Source organism: Lethenteron reissneri, unplaced genomic scaffold (genome assembly GCF_015708825.2).
Source record: "Lethenteron reissneri isolate LAM-NWPU_2019-01 unplaced genomic scaffold, ASM1570882v1 scaffold_1374, whole genome shotgun sequence".
NCBI classification, from domain to species: domain Eukaryota; kingdom Metazoa; phylum Chordata; class Hyperoartia; order Petromyzontiformes; family Petromyzontidae; genus Lethenteron; species Lethenteron reissneri.
In genome coordinates, this window is record NW_026891085.1 from 44,888 (window position 1) to 63,555 (window position 18,668).

The 18,668-nt window shown below is 46.3% G+C and overlaps 1 protein-coding gene across 1 annotated transcript; it reads right to left on the minus strand.

The window, feature by feature from the left end:
• Positions 1 to 234: 234 nt before the first annotated feature.
• LOC133362115 (E3 ubiquitin-protein ligase COP1-like) lies at positions 235 to 14,828 on the minus strand. Its single transcript, XM_061581074.1, has 9 exons — positions 14,792 to 14,828; positions 12,309 to 12,457; positions 8,456 to 8,515; positions 8,132 to 8,229; positions 6,704 to 6,765; positions 5,432 to 5,551; positions 4,445 to 4,594; positions 3,738 to 3,839; positions 235 to 490 (listed from the first exon to the last, which is right to left on the minus strand). Exons 2-9 carry the CDS (start codon positions 12,443 to 12,445, stop codon positions 329 to 331), a joined length of 891 nt encoding a protein of 296 aa, XP_061437058.1. The 5' UTR covers positions 12,446 to 12,457; positions 14,792 to 14,828; the 3' UTR covers positions 235 to 328.
• Positions 14,829 to 18,668: the final 3,840 nt, after the last annotated feature.

Genomic DNA, 18,668 nt, shown 5'->3' on the forward strand with positions numbered 1-18,668 from the left:
AAGCGAACTTAATATAAAGGATTTAAAAATGAGATGTGATTGAGCAAATCTGAGATCAGATTTGGAATCGGCACCCCTGAAATTAGTCTAGAACAGCTGCAAAAGTCCAGGCCAGAAAAACATGTTGTGTTGTTGTTGTTGACCAGTGTTAACGGCGAAAGTGTCCACCCCCCCACCTCCTCTCTGAAAATTGATGAAAAGCAGCGACTTAAAACTGAACACCCAAACATTTGAACTGCGGTGGCTAAAAGTCTCCACCCTGGCTACCATTTCGCCAAGAACAATGGAACGTAAAACAACGTCCCTCAAAACAAACTCCGATTCTCTTTTAATCCTCAGATTCAGAAGTGGTGTCGACATCTGGACCCTCAAACCAGTCAAAGGGTGAGTGTCGCCGTTTTGCAGGAAGCTTGATGGAAGGTGATGCAGAGACCATCTTCCCTTGTTTGATCTTTGCTGTCAACGTGGTTTTTCTTGAGATCTCAATCGCCTGTAACAAATGAACACATCGAAGACAATTGGGCATCGTCAAAAGTCTAGAGTGGTCCTCCTGCTCAAGTGAGCGTGGCTTGGTGTTCGTCTCTCGTGACGAGGTGCACAGCTCCTGCGGTGGATGCCTCCTCCACCTTGCCGTGGCGTGTCCTCGAAATAACGCGCGCGGATTCCCCGTGGGCTGCGTGTGACAGGTAAAGTTTCAAATTGAATCGGAAGGAAATTCAAACTCGTGCTAAGGTAGCCGACTTGAGGTTGGCTGCTACATCTCGGACGCTGCAAAGAAATGTCGCATGCCAGATAGTCCAAGTTTAATGTTCTACCGATATGTTGCGTGCCAGACAGTCCAAGTTTAATGTGATGCTCGCTAGGAATTACACTGAGAGACGGTGAAAGGAACAACGTTTTTGTTGTCCATCCGCCCGCACCTCCGATTCGCACGGTTGGCTACGCACGGTGTTGCGAACGAAGTTCAACACACACACACGTACACACACACACGTACACACACACACGTACACACACACACACGTACACACACACACACGTACACACACACACACGTACACACACACGTACACACACATGCACACGTACACACACGTACACACACGTACACACACGTACGCACACGCACACGCACACGTACGCACACGTACGCACACGCACACGTACGCACACGCACACGTACACACACGTACACACATACACACGTACACACACACACGTACACACACACACACGTACACACACACGTACACACACACACACGTACACACACACACGTACACGCACACACACACGCACACACACACGTACACACACACACGTACACACACACGTACACACACACGTACACACACACGTACACACACACACACGTACACACACACGTACACACACACGTACACGTACACACACACGTACACACACACGTACACGCACACACACACGTACACACACACACACACGTACACACACACACACATACACACACACACACATACACACACACGTACACACACACGTACGTACGTACGTACGGACACATACACACACACACGTACGTACGTACGGACATACACACACACACGTACACACACACACACACGTACACACACACACGTACACACACACATGTACACACACACACGTACACACACACGTACGTACGGACACGTACACACACACACACACGTACACACACACACACGTACGTACGGACACGTACACACACACACATACACACACACGTACGTACGTACGGACACGAGGGTCAGATCATGTACACAGGGTTCATGGCAACGCACGGTGTTGCGAACGAAGTTCAACGCACATACGCACGGACAACAACACGAGTGTTAGATAATACACACAGCTCCATGACATCGTTCACACTGTTGAGGGAAGCCGGCAGCTTGTGCTGGACGGGTGCCGAGAGAGGGATGATGGACGATGGTCAAGAAAACATGGACCTGAATGGCATCCAACGGGAGATACTCGACTGAGACGGCTCCAAGCGAGGAGATGGAGCGATGAATTGAGCGGCGTGCGTAGGCGCTGAGTGTGGATCATTATATCTGCAGGATCGTGAGAGATGGCGATTGCGCGGGGAGGTCTTCGTCCGGAAGTGGAATGATTGTGGCCGATGAAGTCTCAATGCCACAAAAACAAGAATGTCAACGTGAAAACGAGGGCTCAAAACATCTGACACGAACACAATATTATTGTAAACATTAAACAGCATTTACATAAGAGGGGGGGGGGGGAGCACTCAAAAGCTCCACACTGATAGAGTCAAGAATCCATGGCTACACTGCCATCTCCTGACCACCTCGTAGGCCAAGCCTGGCAGTCCCCGGCAGTCTCCCACCGACTCAACCCCGCATCGTGTCTGAGATCTACGTTCATCAATGGGCTCATTGAAGATTGGTCAAAACAGTCGCCTTGAACGGGCGGGGTGACCAATCAGGTGACTGGCATTGATGCCGCTACACGCGGACTGGGAATGAGAGCAACCGCCAGAAGAAATGCAGCGAGACACGTGGGAAAGAGAAGAAGTCACGTCACTGCAGGCAGAAGGAGCTCTGGTGGGAGTTCTACAGAGGGTGACCGCTGTACACGGCGTCTTGGACGATGGTGGGAATACACCCGCAACTTGACCCCAGCACACACAAGCAGGCGAGCAATGAAACGGTGCGCCCATTTATAGAGAATGAGAAGATGTATTGATACTGGAGGAATGCGATGAGATATGAAGCTGTTTTTCACAGATGTCCAGAACTATTAACTTTGTATTTTTATTTGACCAGGTGAGGCCCACTGAGCTGTATAGCTCTTGTTCAGAAGTGTACTGGCCACAAATGACAGCTCAACCAAGTGGCCTATCACGTGGACATGTATAGCAGCCAAACACTCTGAGAGCGTGTTTGTAAATGTGGAGGGGAAAATCGGAGAACCTGGAGAAAAAGCCACGCGACCACGGGGAGACCTCCTGTATGCCAGGTGAGGTCGTTCACATTTCACAACAACAAACAATACAAAAACACAATAGGAGCGCAAAGTGTAGGGAAGGTAAAAAGTTTTTTTTTCTAATAAACAAAAAAACCTAAACCATTTTTTTCTTGTTAATTGTTTTTTTTAACCTTTTATCTGGCAACAAAACTGACACCTTTTTTACGAGGAGCCATGTTTGCATAGACCACAATACCTGCAGTCGGAATGCAAACAAAAAACACAACTCTGATAATGTATGCACTGTCCTTGAAGTTGATTGGTCCACACCCGAGACAGCTTTCCTTAGAGCCTAGTCTCACATGGGTTGGACCAGATGACGCCAAAATGCGCACAACTCAAAGACAATGCACCATCAGAGTATGAGAGCTTGGGGTAAGCATTTACACCATTGGAACCTCATTTATAAGGAGTCATGTTTGCATAGACCACAATACCTGCAGTCATAATGCAAACAAAAAACACAACTCTGATAATGTATGCACCGTCCTTGAAGTAGATGTTTATCTTACCAGGCAAGGCCCACTAAACCATCAGCTTCTCTCACAGAAGCGTCCCGGCCACAAGCGCGAGCAGCTCTACGAAGCGGCTCACCACGTGAAAGATTGTTGAAGAGCAACAATGATATTTTGGAGTAAGAGAAAAAAGTGCGTGACATCATCATCATCATCAGCATTGTTTAACCTGCCGCGCCGGGAGATCAAACGGGACTGCGAGTCTGGTGCACTCACCGTCTTGACATGCGTGACAACGATGGCAGATCTCATCTTGCCTGCTGCCCTGGCCTTTTCAGTCATCACGCCCGACACACTTGCTAGCAGCTCTTCGTCGACCTAGCCACAAAATCACGCAAAGATCCTGCAATTTAAAACATTTATTCGGCCTTGCCGGAATACGAGTGCATTGTACGAGCAAATCGAAATTTGCATTTTTTTTATTTTGGGAATTCAGAAACCCGTCCCTTGGTCACGGGCATGCTTTGTGAGCACTCTCCGTCTCTGGCACATTCATCCTACGTTCATTGAACAAATGCTCCAAGCTCGTCAAGACGTCTATTCCACCTTCCCACATCCAGTGACCCTTTGAATCTGATTGATGGTGATGGAGACTCGCATTAAACTGCAGAAGTGATTTTAGTTTTTAAATTGTAAATGTTTTGTTTAATGTTATTGTCAAATGAATGGCTTAGATTACAATGACATAGTTTGTTAGATTACAGCAATTATTTAATTATCTGGGAAAAACTCTCCCTCCAGTTGGTCGAGCTCTGAGTTTCACAGCGCACCGCACATTAGGAGAATGCTTCTATCCAGCGTGAACATCCACACATGACCCAATCATCCCTAGCGCTCAAGCGAGCCGCTTTGTCCCTACGAGAGTGGATCGAGTCCCATTGCATCGTCCAAAGAATTTCAATCAAAGCAGTCGCATTACTCACCATGAAATCCATGCTGTCCGAGCCCTCGGAGTCCGACAGATGCAAAACTTTTCGCTTTTTCTTCACGACCTCCCCCGTGGCAAGGGGCTTGCGGATGCCGCCCTTGGAAGGCGACTTGGCCACTGTCACCGGTGCGAGCAAAGGTGGAGTCTTGCAGATCGCACGGACACACAAACAGAGATCCCCCAGTTAGGCCTGCAGGCTTGCGGGAGTGCCGTGCTGATCGCAAACACCTAACGTCAGCGCTTTGCCCAGCGGGGTTCATTGAACGAGCCTGACTGATGACTAAGACCCGGGAGGTAAACACTGGTCCAGATCTTGGTAGCTTGGATGAATACTATATTTTTAGGTTTTTCGGTAAAGTCACGTAGGTAAAAAATTTAAATTAATAAAAGTAAAATAAAGCAAAATAAAATAAAAAATCACGACGTTTCGGAAGCAACACAAGCCTCCGTCTTCAGGTGGAACCGTCACAGCCACGACAGCTGTATCAAGTAAATGAGAGATCACAAGAAATACCACAAAGACACACAGAGAGAGATGTCTGTCTGCTTGTATGTCTGTCTATAGTTTTCTAGTTAGATTTTTGTTGCTATTTCTTTTATGCCTGATGACGATTGCTTGTGTTGCAATCGAAACGTCGTAATATGCTATTATTTAATTGGCTATTTTATCTTTAGACGTGACTTAACCGAAAGAACCAAAGAATAATTCCTGCAGTCACGAAAGCTCCAAATTAAGATTGAATCATGTTTACATTAACCACAATACTTGCAGTCAAATGCAAAAAAAAAACAATACTCTGATCATTTATGTGTTGTCCTTGAAACTGATTGGTCCACACCAGAGACAGCTTTCTTTAGAGCCCAGTCTCATATGGTGTTCATCAGTTTTGTTGCCAGAGAAAAGGGGGAAAGCCCTCTCGACAAGCGAGCTCTCGGCACCGCACTGCTCCTGACGCCGCCGTCACAAACAACGCCAACTCACCGCTTCCAGCTGCATCTTCTTCTGAGTGAGCAGCTCCAGAATGCGGTTCACGTCGGCCAGCTCCAAGCCATCTCGGTCCAGCGCCAGCAACTCCTGGATAGTCTGCCGGTGATGGACGCTCTGTGAGGAAGAGGGGGGGGGTCGGCAGGGTGGAAGGGTCACGTGACACGGTGATCAAGAGACGTGGCCGGTCACCTCGTGAAGTGCGAAAAGCACTTGCCGGGAGTCGTCTCAGCAGGGTTCTGGTGGTACATGTTGTTTGTCGTTTATTGTGAAAATTCCGTCACAGTTCCTATGTGATCACTGTTTCATTGCTTTATTTTGGTGATTTCGAAAAGTTTACTGGTTTGGCCATGTTTGTGTTGTTGTAGTACAGAGTAAGACTGATGGCCTTAATCTAAGTTGTCTGGTGGTGGTTATTGTTGTTGTTTGACTTGCATCCCACTGGGATCGGTGTACGGTGTTTTTTCTACAATATTTTGCTGTCTTTTCTTGGATTTTCTGTTTGCACTTAGTCACAAAGTCACTTTAAGATGTTTTCTTGTTCATGTTTTTGTTGTTTGTTGCGGTTGCACCCGATTCAAGAGCCGAATGGCTCACAGGGCTACACCTAATCAATGAACTTGAACTTTCAGCAAAGTTCATTGCGTTGTCCACGCGACACCGACAGCCCGTAGCGCACGGCGCGTCTTCGGTCAGTAACCTCCAACCGTGGGCCACGTAGAGGACTATTTAACAATATTTACATTTTAGTTTGGCCAGCTAAGGTCCACTGAGCTACATACCTCTTTCTCAGTAGCGATCTGGCCACATCTCCTTTAGCAGTGGCAAAATATAGTAGTAGGTTTTTACCCTTTCAACTGGTACAAAAACTGACACCTTTATACAAGGCATCATGTTTGCAATAACCACAACACAAGCAGTCAAAATGCAAACAGAAAGACACAACTCTGATGATGATATGCACTGTCCTTGAAGTTGATTGGTCCACACCCGAGACAGCTTTTCTTAAGAGCCTAGTCTCACATGGTGTTGGACCAGATGACGCCAAAAGGCGTACAACTCAAAGACAGCGCACTATCAGAGTATTGAGAGCTCGGGGTGAAGCATTTACACTATGAGACATCTCCTTTACCAGTAGCAAAATATAGTAGTAGGTTTTTACCCTTTCAACTGGTACAAAGGTGTCAGTTTTTTGTACCAGTTGAAAGGGTAAAAACCTATTACTATAAAATGTGCCAGTGATGTTTTTCCCTGCACATCTCCAATCACCGGTTGTTCCATCTCGATTCGATTCTCTAGCCGCTGACGCTGCTTCAGGACCAGCTCGTTCACTGCGAAAAGACGCGTGTGGGGAAAAAGCTGTTAAATATTAAACAACGCGAGCATCACTCTTAGGTTATTTAGGTAAAGTCAGGTAGGTAAAAAATTAACCCGTAAAAACAAAGTTTTTCACTATAAATCCTTTATATGCGTGGCGGCTAGAGTCCTCTCGTCCTCTGGCTTGAGATGGCTGCCACCTATGGGTCAGATGATTGCCTGCCACCATTAAGCAATTGGTAATTCAATATAATTAATTTTTTCCTAAAAAGTGTAAAGTTATGGAAAAAAAATTTCACTAAAAAAAAATTGTCACGCACAACGAGTCTGTGTGCAAAATATCAGCTCGATTGGATCACGGGAAGTGGGTTAAAAAACGACCGAAAGATTTGCACGGTCGTAAGCGCGCAAGCAAGCAAGCAAACTTAATATAAAGGATTTAAATAAAAAACGACCGAAAGATTTGCACGGTCGTAAGCGCGCAAGCAAGCAAGCAAGCGAACTTAATATAAAGGATTTAAAAAGGAGAGTACTGTTAAACGCTGGGGATGTCAACGCTCGGTAAAGTAGAATAGTACCTGTTAAATAAGATGGTCCAAATATGTGTCGTTAAATCTTTTTTGCATGGTTAATAACATCTTTCCCATTATTACTCAGTTTGTACCCATCATCACAGTTGAAGTTATTCTAGATTTGAAGCTTTCGTGACTGCAAGGATTCATATTCTTAGGTTTTTTTCGGTAACGTCACGTAGGTAAAAAATTAAAATTAATAAAAGTGAAATAAAAATAAAAGATTTTTATTTTATTTTTATTTTACTTTTATTAGTTGAAGTTACGTCTGTGTTTGTATATCTGGATGGCTTCGTGTAAAATTCCGTCACAGTTTCCTATGATTGCTTTTTCATTGCTTTCATGGCTTTATTTGGTGATTTCGAAAAGTGTATTGGTTTAGCCATGTTTGTGTTGTTGTAGTACAGAGTTAGACTGATGGCCTTAATCTAAGCTGTCTTGTGGTTGTTGTTGTTGTTGTTTGACTTGCATCCCACTGGGATTTTTGCACACAGCGTTGGTGTACGGTGTTTTTTCTGCAATATTTTGCTGTCTTTTCTTGGATTTTCTGTTTGTACTCAGTCACATATTCACTTTAAGATGTTTTCTTGTTCATGTTTTTGTTTTTGTTTGTTGCAGTTGCACCCGATTCAAGAGCCGAATGGCTCACATGGCTACACCTAATACATGAAACTTGAACTTGAACAAACCTTTGATGGTAGCCAGGAGGTTTGCAGAGCATCAATCGTTGAAGGCCTGTGTTGCATTGCCGTGAAACAAAATTTGCGAAAAATGCAGGTGGATGGAAAATAAGTAAAAAACAACTCACAGAGGAAGTTTGGATATATCTGCTTTGAATTCTTAATGGCGGAACTGCACTTTGGGCAGCTATTGTTCTCCTCCAGACTCCGACGGATGCATTTGCAACTGAAACGCAGACAAAATGCAACGGCGAGTAAATTGGCAATCGCCGTTATCAGCATCATTGGAAAATTTACCAATCACCGAATATTGTCGCACATTCGCCGGACGGTGGAAAGAAATGGAATGCAACAACAAAGTACAGTAAAACCTGGATTGCGAGGAACTTGGTCTGCGAGTGTTTTGCAAGATGGAACAGAAGCACTTCTCCTCCGAGCAGACACGCACATACCAGAAGCTGTGGCCACACTTGGTCATGTACGGCTCTTCTATCGTGTCCAAACAGATGGGGCTGAACATGCAACAGCACAAGGGAGACGAGCAGACATTGGCAACGAAGGAAGAGTTTCCAACACAGCCCTTGTGTCGTGACATAAGAGGGAAGGGCTGCCGGGGCTCTGGGACCCTAGGCAGATAAGCCCCTTGGCGCCAGGCACTAGGATCCCAGGCACCCCAGACACTTAAGCCCCTTGGCACCAGGCGCTAGGATCCCAGGCACCCCAGACACTTAAGCCCCTTGGCGCCAGACGCTAGGATCCCAGGCACCCCAGACACTTAAGCCCCTTGGCGCCAGGCACTAGGATCCCAGGCACCCCAGACAGTTAAGCCCCTTGGCACCAGGCACTAGGATCCCAGGCACCCCAGACACTTAAGCCCCTTGGCGCCAGACGCTAGGATCCCAGGCACCCCAGACACTTAAGCCCCTTGGCGCCAGGCACTAGGATCCCAGGCACCCCAGACAGTTAAGCCCCTTGGCACCAGGCACTAGGATCCCAGGCACCCCAGACGCTTAAGCCCCTTGGCGCCAGACGCTAGGATCCCAGGCACCCCAGACACTTAAGCCCCTTGGCGCCAGGCACTAGGATCCCAGGCACCCCAGACAGTTAAGCCCCTTGGCGCCAGGCGCTAGGATCCCAGGCACCCCAGACACTTAAGCCCCTTGGCGCCAGGCACTAGGATCCCAGGCACCCCAGACGCTTAAGCCCCTTGGCGCCACCAACAGGGGGGCTGTGTGCTCTGTGGGATACCTGGGGGCGCACACAACCCCACCCCTCGTTGGGGACGAGGCACAAAAGGGCAGCTCCCTGGACGATTGGGGCCAGTTGTAGCTCAAGACCCGCCAGCCAGCTTAGGACCCTGGGACGCTGTGAGGGCCAGTGGTGGGACTCTGGAACTGTGAGGGCGAGTTCCAGAACGTAGCCAGAGTAGTGTATCTAGGCTGTGTACCTAGGCTGTGTATCTAGGCTGTGTACCTAGGCTGTGTACCTAGGCTGTAACAAGAGTATCAGGACTGTTGGAGTATTGGATTGTAATAAAGAAGTTACCTCTACAAGTGTCTCCGGAACCCATTACATTTGCATCACAATGTCATGGTAATTTCAGCTCCCAATGCTGATGTACATTTGTTGATATAACTGACGCCACGTTTGCCAACATCAATCATTACATGTAGTCGCTGCCAATCATTTAAAGTAATTCCCTGCCTTCACCCATAACGCTTTAAGAAAAGATATGTTTGGATTAGTATGAAACATAATGGAACCACATCTCAATATCAATGCACTACTCTTCTCATTCAGGTGATCCAATCCATAGAAATCTTACAGCCCAACCAGTCTTCATAGATGTTCCCAAACAGCACTTTCCCCAACAAACTAAAGAGGGCTATGGTGGGAGACGTATCTTGTTTTGTGTGTGTGCACATACACAAAGACAAATATCCCCCGTATAGCCAGTACAGACTGTTGGGGCAAGTGCTGTTTGCGAGCACCTATGAAGGCCGGCACGGCACACGAGGGGGTGGGTGGCCAACACCAGTGGCGATGTTACACACTGCACCAGGTGCTCATTTAAGGCCGAGTCGACCTAGGGGAGGCCCAGGATTGGTTCAAATAATCGTCACTGGTGTTGACCGCAAGCGGGGAATTGAACTCGGGTCGCCAGGTTCGTAGCGCAGCGTAGCGCTAACAGCTGCGCCACCGCTCCCCACCCACTACACTATACACTACTATACACTACTATACACTACACTATACACTACACTATACACTAGTGCTGTACTAGTATACTATACTATACACTACACTATACACTACTATACACTACACTATACACTACACTATACACTACACTATACACTAGTGCTGTACTAGCATACTATACTATACACTACACACTACACTATACACTACACTACTATACACTACACTATACACTAGTGCTGTACTAGTATACTACACTATACACTACACTATACACTACTATACACTACACTACACTATACACTACACTATACACTAGTGCTGTACTAGTATACTACACTATACACTACACTATACACTACACTATACACTACACTATACACTACACTATTTCAAACACATGTGCACATACAAATTGTATGGACATGTATTTGTGTGTGGGTGTGCGTGTCTAATTTAGTCTGCGAGTACGTATTTTGTATCTTGTTTTTACGCATCCGTGTAATCTCTGCGTGTCTGCACGTAATCTGCATGGTGTGTGTGTGGTCTTTGTGGCTGTGCGTGGCCGCGTTTAGTCTGCATGTGTGCGTCTCTCGTCTGTGTCCGGACGCATTAGTAAGTCACATACGCGAGTCACCTCTGGCAATCACTTGCCTGCTCACTGCAGTGTGTGTGTGCGTGTGGGCCAACAGCGATTGTAGGGAGGGGGGAGGAGGTTAGGCCTAACTTCACAGGCTATTTCGTGTTTATCACAATGGGAATTTAAAAAAATTAACCCGTAAAAACTAAGGTTTTCACTATAAATCCTTTATATGCGTGTTCAATGCGCCACAACCCAGCCCACATTGGTCTTTGAAACGGGCGGCTAGCGTCCTCTCGTCCTCTGGCTTGAGATGGCTGCCACCTATGGGTCAGATGATTGCCTGCCACCATTAAGCAATTGGTAATTTAATATTTAAAAAAATTACCTAAAAAGTGTAAAATTTTGCAAAAATTTTTCACGAAAATAAATTGTCACGCACAACGAGTCTGTGTGCAAAATGTCAGCTCGATTAGATCACGGGAAGTGGGTTAAAAAACGACCGAAAGATTTGCACGGTCGTAAGCGCGCAAGCAAGTGAACTTAATATAAAGGATTTTAAAAAACCTTAGCTTTTTTTTCAGGTACTCTCATTTCCTGGCACACGCAAAATCATTATTAAAACGGATTTGGTAAATTTAACACAAACGAAACAGCATTTCCCCACACAAATCCGGCTTGTCGCCTGATGAAGCCAGTTGCAACTACTGGAGAAACGTCGTACTCCGATTGTAAATGTTGTGGCTTGGCTCTCCAACACACCGGTTAGTGCTGAACTAGTACACTATACACTACACTACTATACACGACACTACACTATACACTACACTATACACTAGTGCTGTACTAGTATACTACACTATACACTATACTACTATACACTATACTATACACTACACTATACACTAGTGCTGTACAAGTATACTACACTATACACTACACTACTATACACTATACTATACACTACACTATACACTACACTACTATACACTATACTATACACTACACTACACACTATACACTACACTATACACTAGTGCTGTACTATTATACTACACTACACTATACACTACTACACACTACACTACTATATACTACACTATACACTACACTATACACTATACACTACTATACACTACACTATACACTACTATATACACTACACACTACACTATACACTACTCTATACACTAGCACTGTACTATTATACTACACTACACACTACACTACTATACACTACACTACTATACACTACACTATACACTACACTACACACTACACTACACTACACACTACTATACACTACACTATACACTACACTACACACTACTATACACTACACACTACTATACACTACACTATACACTACTACACACTGCACTACACACTACACTACACACTACACTTAAATCAGTGAAACCTGAACCAGCCCCCCCCCCCCGACTAAGTGGTCCCCAACACGCGGCGGCGAGCGGCGTGGTCACGTGGTCACGTGGGGACCAACAGCCGCGCACTGAACCCACCACGCCCAGTCGCTCTCCTCGACGAGCCCGCGGCGGGAGGGCGCCTGCGGCCTACTGCGCTGGCCGCCTCGAGGCGCGCCTCTCCCGGCAGCCCCGCTAGGCGAGCCCGAGGCTTCGGCCCAAGAGCAGGCCGACATCGCCGGGGCAGTCTGTGAGAGAGGCACGCGAGACGCTGGTGATGATGACGACGACAGTGACACGTTGTTTGTTGTTGTCATTCAAACGTCGTGAAGGAGGAAATAGAGAAACGTCGACACCACGGGGCCCGGATCTCCCCCACTCACACACAGTGCGCTAACAACTGCACCACCACTCCCCACACACACACACGGTGCGCTAACCACTGCACCACCACTCACTCACATACAGTGCGCTAACCACTGCACCACCACTCCCCACACACACACACGGTGCGCTAACCACTGCACCACCACTCACTCACATACAGTGCGCTAACCACTGGACCACCACTCCCCACTCACACCACGCGACAGCCGAAGTCACGTGCAGAGAAATCGATTCAAGGTCAAATAATAAACTCGGATCGATTCCTATTGGGATAACAAGTGAATCGATTGTGGTCAAAAATGGAGCCGATGGAATCGATCCCTAGTGGGACTGCATTGGAATTGACAGTGGTGGTGAGTGCAAGATGGAATCGAATACATTTTCGATTACGTGGGAATCGATGATGGTGATTTGTTCTTGTGAAATGGATTCACATTAGGATAACGTAGAATCGATGTAGCTAGTGATTAGAGCGGATAGAATCGATTCCTATTGGGATACCATGCGAATCGATTGTGATAGAAACGGTGAGCGGTTTGAATCGATTCCTATTGAGATAACATTGTAGTCTATGGGTCTCTGTGTTGTGAGTCTGTCTATGGATCAACCTTCATCATCACCACCCAATATCCCCCCCCCACTACCCCCCCCCACGCACCCATTTTTAATATTTATTATTTACCTTCTACGTGACTTTACCGAAAGAACCAAGAAGAAGAAAATAAATCTATATATATAAAATCGCAAATCTGTCTGTCTGTCTGTGTGTGTGTCTGTGTGTGTCTGTGTCGGTGTGTGTGTCTGTGTGTGTCTGTGTGTGTGTCTGTGTGTGTCTGTGTGTGTGTCTGTGTGGTCTGTGTGTCTGTGTGTGTGGTCTGTGTGTCGTGTGTCTGTGTGTGTGGTCTGTGTGTGTGTGTCTGTGTGTGTGTGTGTCTGTGTGTGTGTGTCTGTGGTGTGTGTGTCTGTGTGTGTGTCTGTGTGTGTCTGTGTGTCTGTGTGTGTCTGTGTGTGTCGCCGGACCATACGCAGTTTCATTGGACGAAATGTGAGGGATGTGCGAGACGCGATTGTCCGTTTGGTTTTCCACGGCGGTTGCCCCTGGCAACGGGTAGCGACGCATTCGCCACGGGGTGGACGCCCATTTTTATTCCCGTTAAAAATATTGCGCATTAACACGCAGCTCTGAGGTAAATTCATCAAATGTTGTCACGTCCGCTTCACTCCCCCCCCACCCCAATGTGTGGTCAATTACTAGTATAGGTCCTGTAGAAATAAAATTATAGCGATTTAAGACAGTATTATGTAGCGCGGGGGGGGGGGGGGTAGCAGCCCATCTGTGTAATATATGTTGTTTAATTAAGAAATATATTTTCACCCGGCAACGCCGGTACGTATCTAGTAAAATATAAAAAGGTAATAAAAGACAAAAAAATAAATTAACAAATAAATAAATGATGCCCCCGTTGACAGAAGAGGGAAAAAATCCCCTCCCCCCACAATTTGGCGCCCTTTGCACACGCGCCCGGTGAGCAGCTCAGTTCTAACGGCGTGAACACGCGGGACGCATCGTGGGTGGTGATCACCACCAACAGCAACAACATCACAACAACATCACCACCATCAACAACATTAACTACATCATCAACAACATCATCAACAACAACATCATCATCAACAACATTAACAACATCATCAACACCATCATCAACACCACAATCACCATCACCACAATCACCATCACCACCATCATCACCACCACAACAACATCATCATCACCACCAACACATCATCACAACAATCACCACCATCAACAACATTAACTACATCATCAACACACATCATCATCATCACCACCACCATCACCACCACCACCATCACCACCACCATCACCACCACCATCACCACCACCATCACCACCATCACCACCACCATCACCACCACCATCACCACCACCATCACCACCATCACCACCACCATCACCACCATCACCACCATCATCACCACCATCACCACCACCATCACCACCACCATCATCACCATCACCACCATCACCACACCACCACCATCACCACCATCACCACCACCATCACCACCACCATCACCACCATCACCACCATCATCACCACCATCACCACCACCATCACCACCACCATCATCACCACCATCATCACCATCACCACCATCACACCACTCGCCTTCTCTCTGTGTCTCTCTCGCTGCGCACCTCAATCCTCCCTCCACTCGCCCTCACACCAACAAACTCCCCCCCCCCCACAAGTAGCCACGTGACTGCCCCTCCCCCATCACGTGACTGCCCCTCCCCCTATCACGTGACTGCTCCTCCCCCATCACGTGACTGCCCCTCCCCCCATCACGTGACTGGCCCTCCCCCCCATCACCTGACCCCCCCATCTACCCCCCCCCATCCCTCCTACCCCCCCCCCACCCCCACAGGCTGATAGTGACGCGTGGCAGGAATAGCGAGTCTGTAGATTGATAACGTTTCGTTTTAAAATAAACTGTGTAACAGAATGAGCATGAAAAGTACAAATGTCGCCAAACGGACGATACGATTCGCTTGGGCCCCGTTCCGTACGACATTGTGACATCATCGCGGCGATCATCATCATCATCTGTGACGACTTTGCATCAAAGTAATTATACATAATACATAAAAATAATAAAATAATTATTTTATTATGTATAATGATTATTTTATTATGTATAATAATTATTTTATTATGCATAATATAATAATTATTTTATTATGTTTTATTTTTATTATTGGCTCAGATGGTAGCGCGCTCGAGAAAAGAGAAGTGAACACATCTCAAATGCACGTCCAGTACAAGGATAGACGGTGTGAAATGTCTTACTAACAACACAGAGCTCGCTAACACACACAACTGACACGCTAGTCACTACACTAGGACCCTCGCGATGCTACGAAGAGTTGAGTGTAGTTGGTAGCGTGAGCACGCCACTAAAACACTAAACTCTTCGATGTTTAGATCGCCGGATCGATTCCTGCATCATCCACGAGGAATATTTTTTTAAATCAATTGTTTAATGTAACGTCCATCGTTCACATTGGTGAACCAGCTTGACCTCTTGTCGTCCTCGATGTTGCTGTTTTGAAGCCCCTGTTAAGACGTTAGAGATGTGACAACAACAACAACCACAAGACAACTTAGATTAAGGCCATCAGTCTAACTCTGTACTACAACAAACATGGCTAAACCAATACACTTTTCGAAATCACCAAAATAAAGCCATGAAAGCAAAAATGTCGATCAACAATGTTTCTTTTAATAAACAGCAAATCCCAATCAAGCGGTCAGTGCCTTGCCCAATGGACTCATTAATGTGTAACGTTTTCTATTTGAATAAATGTAAAATAAGAACAACCCGTAAAAACAAAGTTTTTCACTCTAAATCCTTTATATGCGTGGCGGCTAGAGTCCTCTCGTCCTCTGGCTTGAGATGGCTGCCACCTATGGGTCAGATGATTGCATTGCACCATTAAGCAATTGGTAATAAAATATTTTATTTGTTTTCCCTAAACAGTGTAAAATTTTTGACATTTTTTTTTCACGAACATTAATTGTCTCGCACAACGAGTCTGTGTGCAAAATGTCAGCTCGATTGGATCACGGGAAGTGGGTTAAAAAACGAGCGAAAGATTTGCACGGTCCTAAGCAAGCAAGCGAACTTAATATAAAGGATTTAAGAATATATTCGCCTGTGGAGGACGCGGGGATCGATCCCGCGACCTCTCGCATGGGAAGCGAGACTGCGCCACTCGCCCAGCGCGTGAAGGTGTCACGCGCTGGGCTCCTACACGGTGACGTTCAGCCACATCCATGATGAGTTCCAGATTTGAAGCTTTCGTGACTGCAATGATTCATACTCTTAGGCTTTTTTCAGTAAAGTCACTTATTAAATTCTCGATTTGAAGCTTTCGTGACTGCAATGATTCATACTCTTAGGCTTTTTCAGTAAAGTCGTTTATTAAATTGTGGATTTGAAGCTTTCGTGACTGCAATGATTCATACTCTTAAGCTTTTTCGGAAAAAGTCGCTTATTAAATTGTAGATTTGAAGCTTTCGTGACTGCAATGATTCATACTCTTAGGCTTTTTTCGGTAAAGTCATTTATTAAAGCAAAAAACCCACGACGTTTCGATCTCAACACATTAACATAATGTATTAATGACGTCCGTTAGAGTCGCCACTCGTTGTGGGAGGGGCTGTTGCTGGTACCCCGGGAGTGACGTCATGTCACCTGCTGCAGCGTGACGCACAGGCTGCAACTTCGCGCGTGCAGTGAAATCCGAGGTGAGAAATTCTCATCGTTGTGGTTGTTGTTGTGGTTGTTGTTGTGGTTGTTGTTGTTTACCAAGCTAGAGCCTCGCTCTCTCTCTCGTAGGGATGTCACTAGAGCAGCAGCAGCTTGTGAATCGATGTCCAAGTTGGAACTTTACAACGCGGGGCCTAGACACGCGGGGCCTTGCCTCCTGCCCTCGCCTGGTCGCGTTTGCTTTAATTCCCTCCCTTAAGTTTAATTTGTCTTCACGCGGCTCGCTACTTGTCACTTTGGTTTATTGTAGATATTAACGCAGTTTTCTTCTTTTCGTTTTTTTACCAGGCCAAGCCCGCTTGAGCTGCTGTACCGCTCTTGTTTACAGAAGCTACCTGCCCACAACAACAAGGTGGGTGGGTGGGGTTTTGTGAACGCGTGTGTCAATGTTTTGACTTAAAACTTTCGTAACTGCAGCAATTCATATTCTTGGTTCTTTCGGTGAAGTCACGGAGATTTAAAAAAATAACAGATAATAATGTTAAATATAATAAAAAATTGCAAATAAAGAATAAACCCACGACGTTTCGATCGCAACACACGTGGTGTTTATTTAATTTAATTTCATGATCTGTTATTTTTATTTCCTATCTACGTGACTTTACCGAAAGAACCAAGACTACGTGTGTCAATGTCTGTCTGTCAAAGACGCTGAATGTGGAGGGAGAAACCGGGCAGTGTGTGACAGTGTAAAGTATATTAACTCTGATGAACACGGAGGTTGTATCAAAACAATAGTTTATTTTAGTTTTCCTCTGGAACTCTTTATAAGAGTGGAAACAGGAAGTTAGCACAGCACACACACGTGCAGCAGCTGACGTCAGATCTGTTCATCCCATCATTCAAGGACATCTGAGCCTGGCTTCACACCGCTAAGTTGCCACTGAACAACATTCCTGCTGCTGCGGAGGGAGCTGGTAGGAACGTCGGGTTGCTCGCTCAATGGCCTGCAGGGTCAACGGCGGCGTGGTGTATTCCGCACATATGCCGACTGTGAGGGCGGGCACAAGCCGGCGTGAGTAGGTTAAACATTGAGTTTTATAAGGGCACCACGGGGTGACCAGCCCTCCCCACCCAGCCCCACCCCTCCCACCCACCCACCCAGCCCCACCCAGCCCCTCCCCACCCTCTCCACCCTCTCCACCGCCCCCCCCCTTCACGACGGACACAACAATCCCCTGTGGGCTGGTGTAACCAGGAGGTTCCTACCAGTATTAATTTACGCATTTCTGCATAACACAAATAGGATTGTTTCCAACACCCTTTGCTATGTTAGCCGAATTTAGCTCTAATAAATATTTCTTTTGTAGCCAGACAGCCAAAATTGTGTGCTCGGAGTTTTGGGTTAACATTCATTAAGAAGATACGAGGGCTTCCAGGCATATTTACGACCATTCACCCTCTCATTGTGTGCAATAGCAGCCCGTGTGATGAATTTAGGAAACTTTTTCGCTGCATCATGAATATATGAATAAGTAGACGTGTAAGTCACGTGTGACTGTGTTTTTTTATTTCTCTGTGTCTCGATACTGACGTGTTGGTGGTGTGGATATAATTTTTTTCTGTCTGCAGCTGTCGCTTGGTCTGATGGAGCAAAGGCGCTCAGCACAGCTTGGGACGACAAGTCAACAATGCGACCAGCGTGGATACAGCACGGATCGACTGGAAAATTGACACAGCACCAGAGAACACACACGGGAGAGAAACCCTTCA

What these genes read in the sequence shown, in the direction of transcription:
- LOC133362115 (XM_061581074.1), bottom strand. Translation starts at nt 12,445, where the DNA reads ATGTCGGCCTGCTCTTGGGCCGAAGCCTCGGGCTCGCCTAGCGGGGCT. An exon ending in GAGGAGAGCGACTGGGCGTG is followed by an intron (nt 8,516 to 12,308) that starts GTGGGTTCAGTG and finishes TTGCATGTTCAG; the next exon opens with CCCCATCTGTTTGGACACGA. An exon ending in CGGACAGCATGGATTTCATG is followed by an intron (nt 3,840 to 4,444) that starts GTGAGTAATGCG and finishes TTTTGTGGCTAG; the next exon opens with GTCGACGAAGAGCTGCTAGC.